At 41.0% G+C, this 18,639-nt stretch overlaps 1 protein-coding gene across 1 annotated transcript in view; it reads left to right on the plus strand.

The window, feature by feature from the left end:
- Window positions 1-18,639, plus strand: part of DNAH3 (dynein axonemal heavy chain 3) — a 247,929-nt gene that overhangs the window by 68,144 nt on the left and 161,146 nt on the right. Inside the window, exons 24-29 of the mRNA XM_070362916.1 lie at window positions 3,717-3,833; window positions 5,206-5,385; window positions 6,065-6,201; window positions 8,866-9,067; window positions 10,940-11,032; window positions 14,779-14,889. Of these exons, the coding sequence (XP_070219017.1) occupies window positions 3,717-3,833; window positions 5,206-5,385; window positions 6,065-6,201; window positions 8,866-9,067; window positions 10,940-11,032; window positions 14,779-14,889 (840 nt within the window). The remainder of the gene's footprint in view (window positions 1-3,716; window positions 3,834-5,205; window positions 5,386-6,064; window positions 6,202-8,865; window positions 9,068-10,939; window positions 11,033-14,778; window positions 14,890-18,639) is intronic.

An 18,639-nucleotide genomic window follows, 5' to 3' on the forward strand; every position in this document is an offset into this window, starting at 1 on the left:
CGACTTCAGATGCCAGTCTCAAGCCCAGGTTATCGTGCTTCTGACCAACCAGCTATAGATTGGAGGTCTCTCCTTGGGTTCATTTAATTTGTTAGAACTCAGAAACAGTTTACTTAATAGATCACTGGATTATTATAAGATATAGGACCCAGGAACATCCAGATGGAATGCCTAGGGCAAGGTATGGGGGAGTGGTGTGGCATTTCCATGCTCTTTCTGAGCATGCCACTCACCCAGATCTCATGTTCACCAACTCAGAAGCTCTCTGACCACTCTCCTTTTGAGTTTTTATAAAGGCTTCATTACTTTGGCATAATTGACTAAATCATTGGCCATTGGTAATTGAACTCACTCTCCATCCCCATTCCCCTGCCAGGAGACAAGTTGGTGGACTAAAAGTTCCAACCCTCTAATCACAGGGTTGACTCTCCTGACAACCAACTCCCCACCTTAGATGTGGTACAAAAGCCACCTCATTAAGAAAACAAAATCTCTGTCATCCCTTAGGAAATTCCAAGGGTTTTAGGAGCTGTGCCAACAACAGGGACAGAGGCCAATTATCTGTCTTACTATAAATCACAACATTACTCTGGCCTGGGATTCTGTATTTTTAAGGCACCCCTGAATTTTTTCTTATCTCTCCTTGCTGTTCTTTGGAACTCTGCATTCAGATGTTTAAATCTTTCCTTTTCTCCTTTGCTTCCACTTCTCTTCTTTTCACAGCTATTTGTAAGGCCTCCTCAGACAGCCATTTTGCTTTTTAGCATTTCTTTTTCTTGGGCATGGTCTTGATCCCTGTCTCCTATACAAGAAAATTATAGACATCAAGGAAACATTTCATGCAAAGATGGGCTCGATAAAGGACAGAAACCGTATGGACCTAACAGAAGCAGAAGATATTAAGAAGAGATGGCAAGAATACACAGAAGAACTGTACAAAAAAGATCTTCATGACCCAGATAATCACTATGGTGTGATCACTCACCTAGAGCCAGACATCCTGGAATGTGAAGTCAAGTGGGCCTTAGAAAGCATCACTACGAACAAAGCTGGTGGAGGTGATGGAATCCCAGTTGAGCTATTTCAAATCCTGAAAGATGATGCTGTGAAAGTGCCGCACTCAATACGCCAGCAAATTTGGAAAACTCAGCAGTGGCCACAGGACTGGAAAAGGTCAGTTTTCATTCCAAACCCAAAGAAAGGCAATGCCAAAGAATGCTCAAACTACCGCACAACTGCACTCATCTCACACACTAGTAAAGTAATGCTCAAAATTCTCCATGCCAGGCTTCAGCAATATGTGAACCGTGAACTTCCAGATGTTCAAGCTGGTTTTAGAAAAGGCAGAGGAACCAGAGATCAAATTGCCAACATCCACTGGATCATGGAAAAAGCAAGAGAGTTCCAGAAAAACATCTATTTCTGCTTTACTGACTATGCCAAAGCCTTTGACTGTGTGGATCACAATAAACTGTGGAAAATTCTGAAAGAGATGGGAATACCAGAGCACCTGACCTGCCTCTTGAGAAACCTATATGCAGGTCAGGAAGCAACAGTTAGAACTGGACATGGAACAACAGACTGGTTCCAAATAGGAAAAGGAGTATGTCAAGGCTGTATATTGTCACCCTGCTTATTTAACTTATATGCAGAGTACATCATGAGAAATGCTGGGCTGGAAGAAGCACAAGCCAGAGTCAAGATTGCCGGGAGAAATATCAATAACCTCAGATATGCAGATGACACCACCCTTATGGCAGAAAGTGATGAAGGACTAAAAAGCCTCTTGTTGAAAGTGAAAGAGGAGAGTAAAAAAGTTGGCTTAAAGCTCAACATTCAGAAAACGAAGATCATGGCATCTGGTCCCATCACTTCATGGGAAATAGATGGGGGAACAGTGGAAACAGTGTCAGACTTTATTTATTTGGGCTCCAAAATCACTGCAGATGTTGACTACAGCCATGAAATTAAAAGACGCTTACTCCTTGGAAGGAAAGTTATGACCAACCTAGATAGCATATTCAAAAGCAGAGACATTACTTTGCCAACAAAGGTCCATCTAGTCAAGGCTATGGTTTTTCCTGTGGTCATGTATGGATGTGAGAGTTGGACTGTGAAGAAAGCTGAGTGCCAAAGAATTGATGCTTTTGAACTGTGGTGTTGGAGAAGACTCTTGAGAGTCCCTTGGACTGCAAGGAGATCCAACCAGTCCATTCTGAAGGAGATCAGTCCTGGGTGTTCATTGGAAGGACTGATGCTAAAGCTGAAATTCCAGTACTTTGGCCACCTCATGCGAAGAGTTGACTCATTTGAAAAGACCCTGATGCTAGGAGGGATTGGGGGCAGGAGGAGAAGTGGATGACAGCGGATGAGATGGCTGGATGGCATCACCGACTCGATGGACATGAGTTTGAGTGAACTCCGGGAGTTGGTGATGGACAGGGAGGCCTGGCATGCTGCGATTCATGGACACGGACACGACTGAGCAACTGAACTGACTGACTGAACTGACTGACTTTTTTAAAGTGCAGTGTGAATTGAGAACTAAAACCCTAAATGCTCTCATACTTCCCTGTCTCCCAGGCTGCATGTCATCCATTGTGACTTCTTTTCCTCTTTCTCTCAATGCCTTGATTTCATTTGATTAACAACTGTAGACAAGTCAATGGAAGGGAGGAAAACTGGGGCCCCTCCCAGAAAGACCAGGCCAAAAGGTGTTACATGATCTGATTGGATTAGATAGATAGAGGCTTTGGGGCTGAGTTGAGGAGTTAAGTTGAGGAACCTGATAACAGCTCAGTTACTTCTGGCCAGTCTTCAGAGTTTTTGATTGAAGTAGCTATAGGCAATGGTCAACAGCAAAATAAGAATCAAGGTACCACTTTATTAAATAGCTGGACTTACCTCCCACTACAGAGCTACTGGTAAAAGGTGGATGAGAAAATATATTCTAGCTCCAAATTAACCACCCAGATATAAGCCTGAAGGAAGTGAAAACAGAGTAAGAAAGACCAGACCTACCACAGGGGGACAGCCCCTTATCAGCTTGCTTGCCACATGGCCCAAGAAGAGAAGTCCATCTACAAGGACTAACTTTTAAGACATAGTAACCCTAACTACTAGTAAAATATGCCAAAAAAAGGTGCTATTGGTATCTGAGTACTTTTAAAATGGTTCCCTCCCCCCAAAGAAATACTTAACAGCTTTGCTTATGAAGTAACTGAGTTCAGACAAACTTAAATATTTGTGCCCCATCAACTTAATAACTGAAAAAAGTACATATAAATTAAAAGAAAATATTTGTATTTTATTTTAAAATAACTGAAGTTATTTGCTGTGAGTTTGCTGTAGTGCCCTGGGGCACATAGTTTGGGAATGAAACCTAATCTAAGCAGATTAGCAGTTGATTCTACCCGAGGAAGCCAGGAAAGCAAGTGAACAGAAAATCAGAAACACAGAGAAGAGGACAGAACTCTTTCTCCTCCAGACAGCAGATTCTAGTTGCAGATCTAGGTTTGAACCACATTTGTTTTCTGCAAAGGAGGTAGAAAAGTCTTTAAGAATATTTTCAAAGTAGAAAATAGAAAACTCTCTCTGCTATAAGATATAGTGTCCCATAGAGGTGGAGATCTGAGCTGTGAGTCCTTTGGGGATCAGTATGAAAAGTTGTGGGAAAGAGGTCTGATTTTAACAGGGTGGGTCATTTTTATTTGCAGGATACAAGCATCTTGTGTGCAGTTGATGACATTCAACTGTTACTTGATGATCATGTGATAAAAACCCAGACCATGTGTGGCTCTCCATTTGTCAAACCAATAGAAACTGAATGCCGGGTAAGAGGAAATGAGATTAAATGTTTTGTGATGGCCCATTAGGCTCTGGGTTTCTTGGAGGAGCAGAAAGTTTTTGTTTTGTTTTTACTTTTTGACCATACCACGAGGCATGTAGAACCTTAGTTCCCCAACCGCTGTAGTGGAAGCGTGGGGTCTTAACCACTGGACTGCAAGGAAGTCCTAAAAGAAGATTTTAAAGTTCAATTAAAAAGAAAATCCACTTTCTCTTGATGAAAAGCGGCAACAACAAAAGACTGAGTGTTAGTCATTCAACTGTGTCCAACTTGTGTAATCCCATAGACTGTAGCCCAACCAGGCTTCTCTGTCCATGGAATTCCAGGCAAGAATGCTGGAGTGAGTTGCCATTTCCTTCTCCAGGGGATCTTCCCCACCCAGGGATTGAACCTGGGTCTCCCATGTTGTAGGCAGACTCTTTACCAAGTGAGCCACCAGGGAAACTTATAAAGACTGAAAGCAATAACCAAGTAAGCCTTTTTAACAGTCTGGCAGACTGAGCTTTTGCGACAGTCTGCTAAAAGAGAAGATAAGTGTTTTGAGTACAGCGAACAAAAATACATTTGGAAAGTATCTTATCGGTTTTAGAAATCTAGAATGTAAACTACTGGAGGTTAGCCTCCAGTTGATGTAGTAGAAGTAGAATAGGCTAAGGACATAGACTCGAGTCTGAGTGTGTTCAAATTCTGACTCTGTCCCTTATTGGTTGTGTGACTTTGGACCAGTTACTTGAATATGTCAGTTTCTGCATCTGTAAAGCAAGTTTTATAATAATATCTCCCTTGTGAATCTGTTGGATTAAATTGGTTTTCACGTACATAAAGCACTTGGACCATCACTTGGCACAGAGGAAGCCTTAAAACTATTATTGTTATTGTTGTTTTTTAAGATGACCCTGAAAATCAGGATATTTTTAAAATTCCTTTTTAGGCTTGTTTTTTCTTAATTATTATTATTCCTTTTTAGACTTTTTTTTTATTATTCCTGGTTTTTTTTATTATCCCTTAAAAAGTTAAGATGAACCTTAACTTTTTAACTATCTCTTTCAGGATGCTTTCCAGTGTAAATTTTTTAAACAAGCTTGTAGCAGAGCTAACGCTTTCAGTTAATTGGCAGCATTGTTGTTGTTGTGATTATTCCACTAGGAACTCTATAAGGATAAGGAATCTTGTTTTCTCTTTCATTGCTGTATCCACTTTGCCTACAAGAGTGACCAGGACATAGGGGTCACTCAGTAAGTATTTGTGGAACAAGTGAATGACTGAATAAGTTAATGAATGCACCATTTGTTTAGTCAGTGGGTCTGTGATGCATAGTGGCATGTTAATGATTCAGATGTGAAATGCTAAATTTGCAGAAATGGGAAGAAAAGCTAGTTCGTGTGCAGGAAATTTTGGATGCCTGGTTAAAGTGCCAAGCCACTTGGCTGTACCTGGAACCAATCTTCAGTTCAGAGGACATCATAGCCCAGATGCCAGAAGAGGGCAGGAAATTTGCCATCGTTGATAATTACTGGAAATCACTTATGTCCCAAGCTGTGAGTTTTCACTCCCTAGCACATCTTACCATCAGGAATGTGTGATGCCATATAGATGTTCCTCATTATGCAATCCTACCATGTCTCTTGAAATCTATAAGTAAACTGGACTTTACCTAAGCTGATTTTTGCAAATTCAATATCTTTATACTTTTTTAAATTTCTGGTTATTTATTATTAAAAATTCAAACATGGGAATAGCAAATATTAAAATTAATGGCCTTTTGAAGTCCCAGCTTCATAGAGGTAACTATTTAAATTTAGATAATTTAGCTCCCATTCCTCATGAGATATAAGACTTTATTTGTTACAGGATAATATAATAAAGCTTATAAATCGAGAATAATTTTAGAATTCAAATAATTCACTATATTTAGTTACTCAGTTATTTAACAAATGTTCAAGGGGCCAGAGCAGATTAGTATAGAATATCATGGTCTGATTCCACAATCCCAGTAGTTAAAATATAATTGGCTTTGTTGCTTTTAGGTGCCCAACCCCAGCCCATTCAATCATGGACAGAGCAAAAGGGTATTATTATGAGCAGTCACCCTTGTGGGATTAGGAGGTGATTAGGCTAGGAGGGTCATTAATTGATGCACTAGTCACACACTTATTACAGTAATCAGTCTCAGAATCTGGGACCTCTTGATGATTATCACCTTTTTATGGAACCCAGGTGAAAGATACCAGGGTTTTGATGGCAGCAGACCAGCCACGGATGGCTGAGAGACTTCAAGAAGCCAACCTTCTGTTGGAGGACATCCAGAAAGGGCTGAATGATTACTTGGAGAAGAAGAGACTATTTTTTCCCAGGTATCTAGTATTGTTCTCTTGTTTGAATTTGCCCTCTTGACCCACATATTGGTAGAATTACATTTTTTTTTTTTTATACTGAGAGTTGGCTTCTACTCGTCTATTCCATGAGCTTCTTTGATGGCTCAGTCGGTAAAGAATCCACCTGCAGTGTGGAGACCTGGGTTCAATCTCTGGGTTGGGAAGATCTCCTGGAGGAGGGCATGGCAACTCACTTCAGTATTCTTGCCTGGAGAATCCCCATGGACAGAGGAGCCTGCCAGGCTACCATCCATAGGGTTGCAAAGAGTTGGACACAACTGAGCGACTAAGCACACAAGCACACACACACATCTATTCCATATTCTTTAGAGGTTTTCCATTCCCCAAGAGACAGCTCTCAGGGGTAATGCATGTCTTCATAGTCACTATTTAGAGTGAGGTTGAATGGACACCAATGGAGCCAGCATAGTCAGACACCCAGTTAGAGGGGTATAGTACTCAAAAGCCTGGACTTTGGAGTTAAGCAGACCTCATAACCACGTATGGCTATCCAGCACTTGAAATGTGGCTAGTGTAACTTAGTAAAATTTTAATTTATTTAGTATTAATTTTTTAAAGCTAAATAGCCACATTTGGCTAAGGGCTTCAGTGTTGGATAACACAAATACGGCACAGATAGTGAAAAAAACCTTGACTTGGAAGCACAAAACTTTGTTAAGAGGAAACCTCTGAAATATGAGCTTCCAATCATATGCCCACTAATGTTTTTCCTAATAAAAATATGAATAATAGCCAACGTTAATACAGTATTTACCATATGCCAGGTCACCACTTTAAGTGCCTACACATATTATCTGATTTAGCCCTTACAATAATCCTATGAAGTTGCTAACATTGTTTTTACCCCAGTTTTACAAATGAGGAAACAAAACTTGCTGAAAAGCATAAGACTGGTAAATGGACAAATTCAGGTAGTCTGGATAAGACACTCAGTTATTTAAATTTTCTGAGCTTCATCTTCTCCCTAAGTTAATTAACTACATATACAAAGTATCAGTATTTCTTTGTGTATTTTTATGGAATAAAACAAAGCACTCTCAGAAAAGACTTGGAAAATGTTCTTGATAGTCACATGTTTTAAATGAATTTTATCTTGAAAATACAGAGTGCTAAATAATATTTTTAGTTTTAAATTATACAAAATACTAATTATTACTCTTATGGCCATTGAGCCTTATTCATTGTCACACATGATGAATTCGTAGAGATCACCTATTTGAATTTCACTTGGGAGTGGGAGAAATTGACATCCTAATTAGATAATGGTTAGTCAACTACCCAACAAATAATTATTGAGTTATTCCTATCCATTCAACCCTCAGTTACAGTGTGTTAATTTGCTTTGCTACATAACAAGCCACCTCCAAACTTAGAAGTGTAAAACAGCAACTGTTTACTGAGCCCACATTTCTGTGGGTTGGAAAACTAGGCAGAGCTCAGCTGGGTAGTTCTGGCTTCATCAGGGCTCACTCATGTTGATCGCAGTCAACTGGCAATCCGTCGCCTCAATCACTTGTCTGATGGTTAGTTTCCTGTTGGCCAGGGCAGCAAGGATAATTGAGCCAAATGTCTTTCAACCTCCAGAAGGCTAGCCTGGGTTTATTCATATGGTGATGGTTGCAGTGTTCCCAAAAGCAGCAGGAGTTGAAACTTCAAGGCCTCTTGATGCCTAAGCTTGAAACTAGTGCAAATTCATATCTTCCAAAATCTATTGGCCAAAGCAGGACTCAGAGCCAGCCAAGTTTCAAGAGATGTGAAAACAGACTTCATCTCTTGAACAAAGAAGTTACAAATATCGTGGCCTTTTGTAGATAGTGAAGGACAGAGAAGCCTGGTGTGCTGCAGTCCGTGGGGTTACAAAGGGTTGGACATGACACAGCAACTGAACAACAATACATACAGTGAAAACTGTCATTATATGATCCTTCCATTACTGAATGTAAAACCTAGTGGTTACTGTAGAGATTTATCCCTAGAACATTTTCTGAAAGTTTGCTGTCCCTGCCCTTAAGGTCTAAGTAAGAGAGTGAAGCTATCTTATTATCTCTGATATAAAACATGATAAAGCCCTCTGCACATAAATAGGCTCATTATTAATGTGCACTTATTTCCCACCTGTAACATTTTCTGAGAATAAGGAAAGATAAGGAAGTTTTCTTTCCTCCTGCCCAGTAGTTCTCAACACTGCTTGCACATTAGAATCGCAGGGATTTTTAAAAATATAAGATCCCAGATCAGTATTGGAATCTCTGGGCAGTGGAACCTTGGCATTAAAACTTTTTTCCCTAAACTCTGCAGGTGATTCTAAGCTGTAGACAAGGTTAAGAACCACTGCTCTGTTTAGATGTCTTTCAACTGATACCAGCTCCTCACGCACAGCCATATAAAACCCACATATAGCAGCTTTCATCATTTTTTCTTTTTTTTTGCTCTGAGTCAAAACTGTCTCCAGTCTCTATGCCCTAGATGAAAAACGGTGAAGGGGAGTTGGCCTTAGATAAGGCCCTAGAAGTAGCTGGTGTTCACTAGACTGTCATCTGCCTGACGGGGAGTATCACTTCTGTTGGGAACAGAAGCTCTTAGAAGAGATTCCAGTAGCCATCTTGCTTTGCTTTGAAATAGGTTCTTCTTCCTATCAAATGATGAGCTGCTGGAGATATTGTCAGAGACAAAGGACCCTCTCCGGGTGCAGCCACACTTGAAGAAGTGCTTTGAAGGAATTGCCAAGCTGGAGTTTACAGACAGTCTGGAGATTGTGGGCATGATCAGCTCAGAAAAAGAAATCGTTCCATTCAAACAGAAAATCTACCCAGCTCAAGCCAAAGTAATTCCATTTACCCATTTTTGAGTTCTTTTCTTTATAACAGCAAAACAGAGAGAAGCAGATTATATGTTGGTTAAGCATTTAGACTCTGGTTTCAGACTGTGTGGAACATTTAGATTCCACAACTTAATGATGGGGTAACTGGGGCTTCCCTGATAGTTCAGCAGGTAAAGAATCTGCCAGCAATACAGGAGACACAGGAAATGTGGGTTCAATCCCTGGGTCAGGAAGATCCTCTGGAGGAGGAAATGGCAACCAATCCAGTATTCTTGCCTGAAAAATCCATGGGCAGAGGAGCCTGGCGGGCTACAAGCCAATGGGTCACAGAGTCGGACATGACTGAGAGACTAAGCACACAGCACAGCCGACTTTGGGGAACTAATCTTTCTGGGTCTGCTTGTTCATCTCTAAGATGGAGATTATACTGCAATTCACATGGCACCCTAAATTTGTGGAAAATTTTCAATAAAGCTTGATGTGGAAACAGTAGCAGGAACCAGATCCAAGCAACTTACTATTTAAATCTACATGAGCAGATCTAAATTCAAAGAGATCCAGTCAGATCAATAAACCGTCCAGTAGGGGCAGGTGTTTTTAAAGGTCAATAATACATCATGGATTTAATGCCATTTAGCTCACATTTTTAGTACATGTGCCCTTATATAACGAGTAAAATGTGAGTTACTTCCACTCTTGCTGAACATGACAGCACTTCACAGTAGAAGTAGACTAGCATTCTTGGCCTTGCTCGGTAGACCATTTTTGCCACCCACACATTTAAGTTTCAGCAACTAGGAATCACACCTTGGAACCAGACACCAGCTAGCCTACAAGTACTTGAGGTCAGCAGGTACAGTTACCTGAAACTCTAACACTGGATAATATGCTGCACATTCTAATTACCTGTAGAGATTTTTAAAACTCCATTTGTCCTGGCTGCATCCCATACCAATCAAATCAGAATGTCTGGGAGTGGGGTTCAGGAATCCATAACTTTTAAAGAACTCCAGATGATGCCAATGCTCAGCAAAGTTTGAGGACCCCTGGAATAATGCAAGAATTAAAACTGTTCAATTAGAAATGGACAGTTTATTTTATGAACTTGTAGACTAAAAAAATGTACCACCTAAAAGTTGAGTTCTGTTTTATTCAGCATACATTCTTAGGATGTCAAGTTAGGGAGGCAGCATCTCAAGTAAGCCTGAGAAAACTGCTGGAGGTTGGAGGGGAGCCAGAATATTTAGGAGTTTTGTGACTTCTGAATGTCAAAAGATTACTGTTAATGAAAGAAAACCAGATAGCACGAGTTAAGGAATTTATTGCTTTTATATGTATGAGAAGATGCAAGAGTCTGGGCTCACTGAAATCAGTCCTTTGATATCCACCTCAGCTATCTGGGGCCAGTATCCTGTGTTTTCACATCCTGAGTTTCCTCAAGCTGCACCTTTGGCGGTGACTGTAGCTTGTAGGCAGGTATTCTTTGTCTCCTTCCTGAGTTCCTTCAGGGCTCACCTTCAGGGGATACAGGGTGGCTGCAATTGCTGGTGGCTGCAACTTCTTTAATTAATGACATGACAGGCAATATATTATTTCTCAATCTAAAGTATAAATGTGTCAGTTGTCTCCTGTGAAGTTGTCTTTCAGAAAATGTGAAAGAAATGTATGTTAAAAAGTCTCTATTGTCCCTTTTTTGAAACATACACTTCTGAGAATACAGTAAATAAGTTTAACCAATAGTTAAAGAATATTGGCTTGAAGGTGTGCAAACCTTTGGCCTCCCTCCAACCCTTTGCTGAGAGAAAGCTGGCCTCTGCCCATGGTCCCTCCCTCCAGGCTTGGTTAACTGTCTTCTCTGTCTGTCTCAACCTGCAGGGCATGGTGGAAAAATGGCTCCTGCAGGTGGAACAGATGATGCTTGCCAGTATGCAGGAAGTTATTAAACTTGGGATTGAAGCATATGTCCAGGTAAATGAAAACTGGGGCACACATGCCAGGGTGTTGGCACACCAAGAAAAATGTGGGGGCCAAGGTTAAATGGAAGCCCATCTTCCACTAAAACCCATCCCTCTCCTGATATATAACACCTGACCCCTCTGTGCCTCTCTTCTTTTTCCATTTAAATCCTGGGGCAGTATATATAGTTCTGAATATGAAAGGTTTACAATTACAAGCAGCCCATACCAGTATATCCTATGAGCCAGAACCCTTTGATTGCTGTGGGCCAGTCCTTTCTGTGAAAATAATTGATGGCAAGAGGTTTATTTAGAGCCTCTTCCTGATTAAGCATCCCCTCCCCTAGGTTTTTCATTTAGCATTGCACATGCCCTGTTTACTTTAAAAAATTGCACAATGTGAAAATTGCAAGGTAAGTTTTATTTGGGGCAACAAGAAGACTGTAGTCTGGGAAATGGCACTTCAGACACCTCTGAGAAATTGCTCCATAGAGGTAGGGGGCAGGTCAGTATACATGTAATTTTGGTGAAAGGGGAATACATGCAATCAAGCACATATTTTTTCAGGTTTCTGCTAGTCACAAGGAGCACTCATCACCATGAAGGGTATTGGTGCTTTTCTAGATGGAAGGAGATATAAGAATTGAGCTGATAAAAATGGCTTCTGAAAAATGTCTATCTGAAGACCCATGCTGCAAGTTTTTCTCAGAGCACAGAGTGCCTCATTTCTGCTCTCCACCCTGAATTCCTTTTAGGGGATGCTGAAAATCAGCAGCTGCAGCAGCACATGATTTAATCCGTATAGAGGTAGATGGCAAGTGGCAATTTGTAGATGACACTCCAAAGGGCACAACTCATTTAGCTCCCAAAGCTTTAGGTGACTTGTATAACAGAAGGCGTAAGGGAAAAGAACCTGTCACAATTACTCTTAAGTTTACTGTTGGCAGACTAGATCTTTCAGTTCAGTTCAGTTGCTCAGTCGTGTCCAACTCTTTACGATCCCATGGACTGCAGCATGCCAGTCATCACCAACTCCTGGAGCTTGCTCAAACTCATGTCTATTGAGTCGGTGATGCCATCCAACCATCTCACCCTCTGTTGTCCCCTTCAATCTTTCCTTCAATCTTTCCCAGTATCAGGGTCTTTTCCAGTGAGTCAATTCTTCATGTCAGATGGCCGAAGCGTTGGAGCTTCAGCTTCAGCATCAGTCCTTCCAATGAATATTTAGGAGTCATTTTCTTTAGGATTTAGTGGTTTGATCTCTTTGCAGTCCAAGGGACTCTCAAGAGTCTTCTCTAACAGCACAGTTCAAAAGCATCAGTTCTTCAGCGCTCAGCTTTCTTTATGGTTCAACTTTCATATCCATACATGACTACTGGAAAGCCATAGCTTTGACTAGACAGACCTTAGTTGGCAAAGTAATGTCTCTGCTTTTTAAATTGCTGTCTAGGTTGGTCATAACTCTTCTTCCAAGGAGCCTTCCATCAGGAAGCTTCCATAAGCCTCTTATCCTTATCCATCAAAGGGCAGACAGGATGAAAACTACAACCACATAAAACTAATCAAACAAATCACATGGACCACAGCCTTGTCTAACTCAGTGAAACTATGAGCCATGCCATGTAGGGCCAAGATGGATGGGTCACAGTGGAGAGTTCTGACAAAGCATGGTCCACTGGAGAAGGAAATGGTAAACCACTTCAGTATTCTTGCCTTGAGAACCCCATGAACCCTTATGGCAGAAAGCGAAGAAGAACTAAAAGAGCCTCTTGATGAAAGTGACAGAGGAGAGTGAGAAATTTGACTAGATCTTTAGTCTCCTCTATTTTAAGTGTTTCTAACTTTGAGGCCCCACCCCTACCCCCAGGACTTTTTCCATTAAAGAAGGAATATCCAATTAACACCTTCCCACTGATGTACCCAGGACTGACGCTGTTGCCTCTCTCCGTAGTATTTGTACTGTAAATGAAAAACCAAGTCCTTTGTCCCCCGATACATTATAAATAAAAAGTTAAAGAAAAATGGCTACCTGCATGAAGTTATTTCATGCAGTTGCATCTATAGCCAGACAAGCTTTTTCTGTAAAGGGCCAGATGGCAAATGATTTTCACTCTGCAGGCAATATACACCAATCACAACTATTTATCCTTGCCTTTGTAGTGCAAAAGCATGCTTAGATGATAGGTTCAACAATGGCCTGACTGTGTTACAACCTAACTTCAGACATGGCTCTCAAGCCATAATTTGCCTTCTATGGATAATTTCTATCTATGTACAGAGAAGTTTAAAAAAGTTAGGGGGTGTCATGGCTATAAAAATTGTGGAGCAGTATTGCAATATTATGTAGCTATCAAAAAGAGTAGTTATATAAATACTTTCTGAACAACACCTTGATTATAACTGTGTAAAATCCCTAGATGGGAGCATTAAAAAAAAAAAGAGTTATTGATTGAAAAAAATGCACAACATTGAAAACAGCTCCATTACCATAGTCCTTTATGTCTCAGCATAGGAAAAAAACTCAGCAAGAAGCAAAGTGATAGGTAAAAAGGGATTTATTAGAAGAAGATGCTTGTGAGGCTTACAAGTGGGCAGGCAAGAGGATACCATGCCCCAAGAACCTACGGGGCTACAGTTTCATAATCAAAGAAAAAGTGGGTAAAGGAAGAACTTCTTTGTCTTTCTCAAGTAGACATTGTGCTTCCATCATGAGCTCCTCCTTCAAGTTGGGCAGGGGAGTTTTCTTGTCCCTACATGACCAAGCTAGCTCCACAGATTATTGTTTTTCATGCATGCAGAGAGCGTGTCCTAGGGGTTGTTAACGTACTGAGTTCACTGGGAAAGATGTGGCTTTCATGCCCCCATTGTTTTATTGTTTGGGGGCACGTCTTATGCTTCTGTTGCATGGTTTTGTTGCTAAACAAGCTGCTTGGTCTTATAGTTAAGCAAACCTGCTTTCTTGCATAGTCATTAACTTACAGGGGTCTCCTATATTTATTCTACTTACAATCCCCTAGTGAGATTAACTATTTAATCACCTACTTTGTCCCTGTACCCTATCCCTGTTACTGTGAAAGTTGTGAGCTGAGTTTTATTTGGGGCAAAATGAAGACTATAGCCAGGAGACAGCATTTCAGATACATCTGAGAAACTGCTCCAAAGAGGTAAAGGAAGGAAGGTCAGTGTATATATGATTTTGGTGAAGGGGGAGTATGCACAATCAAGCACATATTATTTACAGAAGGTTTTTTTCTAGTCTCATGAAGGTTACTGCTAATCACAAGGAGCAGATACCACCATGAAGGATTTTAGTGTTTTTCTAGATAAGAGGATTTTCAAGAATTGGGCTCATAAAATCATCTCCTGAAAATATCTATCTGAAGACCTGTTCTGCCAGTTTTTCCCAGAGCTTAGAGTGACTTATTCCTGATCACCCTGAACTCCTTTCAGAGGGGTGTTGAATGTAAGCAGCTGCAGCAGCTCATAATTAATCCTTGTAGATGTAGATGGCAAGTGCCAATTTGTAGGTGATGGGATTAATGAAATTGTTGGTGAGGATCTTTTTCTTTTCTATAAAATTCAGGGAGGAAGACATAAATCAATAATCCCAGAAATGTTAAGACTTGTATGTAACCTTTGAGGCTGGGGATGACTTTTGTTTTTGTTGAGGGGATAAGATTGTGGTGGATATTTTAGGAAGTCAGTTTAAATCACACAAGATGAACTGACCCTGCAAACTGCCCTCCTGCACTTTCCCAGGTCCCCCGTAATCAGTGGGTCTTGCAATGGCCTGGCCAGGTGGTTATCTGTGTCTCCTCCATCTTTTGGACCCAGGAGGTTTCCCAAGCCCTGATTGAAAAGACCCTACCGGTAAGTGAGCCTGTCATGAAGCTTATAGAGGAGATTTAAGCTAGATTATGATTTGAATGATGTATAATTAGAGTGCCATTTTTCTAAAGAAAACATAAATAGCCCCATGGTGTCACAGAAGTCAGGGTTTGCTTCAGGACACATGTTTGGAATTAGGACTGTCCTCAAGTTCTGTAGTGCAAGAACTCTCACATTTCTTCCTAGATGGAAATTCTAGGCTAAAGGATCTTAACTTTTATCATCCTTTCCTTCCAAGTGCCAACCTGGCAGAATTTCTACCAACAGAGACCTCTTCATCTTTTTCCTGTGCCGAGAAGCCACCTGGTCCTGTTTTCCTCTCTTCTTTCTCCACCATATCCCTTTTTACCACGCCCAGTCCAACACTCACCCACCTCTAGCTTTTTCTTCAACTTTCTCTTGAAACCATGAATACTCAGGTCCTGCTAATCTTCAGATACAGACACATATTTCCCCTTAACTCTGCCACTAATGCCTATACTTGAGAGTTCAGGACCTAGATGGACTTGAGTTCAACTTCTGACACCTTTACCTGTTAGCTATGTGACGATGGGCAAGTTACCTAACCTGAGTCTCAGTCTCCTTGTCTATAAAATGAAAAGAATCATACCACCACACCTTACTACTGTGCAGGGTTAAATGAGATGCTGGTAAGTTATTCAGTATCAAGATCATAGGCTATAAACCCCACAGGGAAAAGGCCATGTCTGGTTTGCTCATTATTATATCTCAGGGGGTTATTGCAGTGCCAAGAAGTTGCTTGATAAATATTTTTTGACTGAGTAAATGGTAACTCCATTCCCAACATTTTCACCACGGTGTAATTTTCTATGATTATCGCATCAGATCTGCTGTTATTCCCCCTATATATGATTATCTGGGAGCCAGAATATATTTTAATTTGCTATATTTTGCTTTATACATTAAAATTAGAGCATTAGTATTTGATCAAGTTGCAATTTTTGGCAAGGGAAGCAGCTTCACAGAGATCATGGGGAGATCGAGGCAGGAGCAGGGTAGTAGCCAGCGCCCCAAGTTCCCAGCAGGATGGGGCAGGAGGCCAAGAAGCACTGCGCACTCCCTTCCGGGCAGCCGGACTTGCTGAGTCTGGATAATAATGCCGAGGAACTGGAGGGGAGGAAAGGAGGGGCCAGAGCTCAGTCAGCAGAGGGCCATGCAGGCAGCAGATTGTCCCCAGGTTGGCCAGCAGCAGAAGCAAGGCCAGGGAGCCCTCCACTCCTGGGCATCCTCCAGCCTTGGCTCCAGCCTTCTGTAGACCCCCTTCCTAGCAACTCCAGCAGGGCCTTGGCTCCATCCCGCCGGACAGCACATTGACAGACACGCTGCAGCCTGTGAAGGTCTACACACTGAACATGGACCAGCAATGGGACAGCCAGGGCACCAGGCGTGTCATCCAGCTACAGGGAGTGGCTGAAGGCATGTCCTTGCTAGTCAAGGCCTGATAAAATGTGGTACCTTGCAGAAAGGAATGGCAAACCGTTTCAGTATTCTTGGCTTGAGAACCCCATGAACAAAATGAGAAAGCAAAAAGATGACACTGAAAGATAAGCACCACCCTCCCAAGTCAGTAGGTGTCCAATATGCTACTAGGGAAGAGTGGAAAAACAACTCCATAAAGAAGGAAGAGGCTGGGCCAAAGTAGAAATTTTATTCAATTGTGGATGTGTCTGGGGATGAAAGTAATGTCCCATGCTATAAAGAAAAATATTGCATAGGAAGCTGGAATGTTAGGTCCATGAATCAAGGTAAAGTGGATTTTGTCAAGCGGGAGACGGCAAGAGTGAACATCAATATTTTAGGAATCAGTGAACTAAAATGGATGGGAATGGGTGAATTTAATTCCGATGACCATTATATCTACTACTATGGGAAAGAATTCCTTAGAAGAAATGGAGTACCCCTCATAGTCAACAAAAGAGTCCAAAATGCAGTATTTGGATGCAGTCTCAAAAATGACAGAATGATCTCAGTTCATTTCCAACAAACTATTTAACATTATAGTAATGCAAGTTTATGCACCAACCACTGATGCCAAAGAAGCTAAGTTAAAACGTTCTATGAAGACCTACAAGACTAACACCAAAAAAAAAAAAAGATGTCCTTTCATCACAGGGGCCTGGAATGCAAAAGTAGGAAGTCAAGAGATACCTGGACTAACAGGCAAATTTGGCCTTGGAGTACAAAATGAAGCAGTGCAAAGCTAACAGAGTTTTGCCAAGAGAACACACTGGTCATAGCAAACACTCTCTTCCAACAACACAAGAGATGACTCTACACATGGATATCACCAGATGGTCAATACTGAAATCAGATTGATTATATTCTTTGCAGCTGAAGATGGAGAAGCTCTATATAGTTAGCAAAAACATGACCAGGAGCTAACTGTGGCTTGGATCATGAACTCCTTATTGCCAAATTCAGACTTAAATTGAAGAAAGTAGGGAAAACCACTAGCCATTCGAGTATAACCCTTACAGTTATGCAGTGGAGGTGACAAATAGATCAAGGGATTAGTTCTGGCAGACATAGAGCCTGAAGAACTATGGATGGAGGTTCATAACATTGTATAGGAGGTGGTGACCAAAACCATCCCCAAGAAAAAGAAATGCAAAAAGGCAAAATAGTTGTCTGAGAAGGACTTACAAATAGCTGAGAAAAGAAGAGAAGTGAAAGGCAAAGGAGAAAAGGAAAGATACAGAGTTCTAGAGAATAGCAAGGAGAGATAAGAAAGCCTTCTTAAGTAAACAATGAAAAGAAATAGAGGAAAGCAATAGAATGGGAAAGACTAAAGATCTCCTTAAGAATATTGGAGATACCAAGGGAAAATTTCATGCAAAGATGGGCACAATAAAGAACAGAAAGAGCAAGGACCTAACAGAAGGAGAAGAGATTAAGAAGAAGTGGCAAGAATACACAGAACTGTACAAAAAAAGATTTTAATGACTCAGATAATCACAGTGGTATGGCCACTCAAGTAGAGCCAGACATTTTGGAGTGTAAATTCAAGTGGGCCTTGGGAAGCGTTAGTACAAACAAAGCTAGTGGAGGTGATGGAATTCCAGCTGAGCTAGTTCAAATCCTAAAAGATAATGCTGTTGAAGTGCTGCACTCAACATGCCAGCAAATTTGGAAAACTCAGCAGTGGCCACAGGACTGGAAAAGGTCAGGTTTCATTAAAATCCGAAAGAAAGGTGATGCCAAAGAATGTTCAAATTACTGTACAGTTGCACTCATTTCACATACTAGTAGGATTATGTGCCAAATCCTTCAAGCTAGACTTCAGCAGTACATGAAGTGAGAACTTCCAGATGTACAAGCAGGGTTTTAAAAAGGCAGAGGAACCAGAGATGAAATTGCCAACATCTGCTGGATCATATAAATAAGCAATGCAATTCCAAAAGCAATATCTACTTCTGCTTCATCAATTATGCTAAAGCTTTTGACTGTGTGGATCACAACAAACTGTGGGAAATTCTTAGAGAGATGGGAATACCAGGCCACTTTACCTATCTCCTGAGAAACCTGTGTGCAGGTCAGGAAGCAACACTTAAAACAGGACATGGGACAATGAACTGGTTCAAAATTGAGAAAGGAGTATGTCAAGGCTGTATATTGTCACCCTGTTTAGTTAACTTATATGCAGAGTACATCATATGAAATCCCTGGCTAGATGACTGGAGTCTAGCTGGAATCAAGATTTCTGGGAGAAAT

The sequence above is a fragment of the Bos mutus genome, chromosome 25, assembly GCF_027580195.1.
Source record: "Bos mutus isolate GX-2022 chromosome 25, NWIPB_WYAK_1.1, whole genome shotgun sequence".
Lineage (NCBI taxonomy): Eukaryota > Metazoa > Chordata > Mammalia > Artiodactyla > Bovidae > Bos > Bos mutus.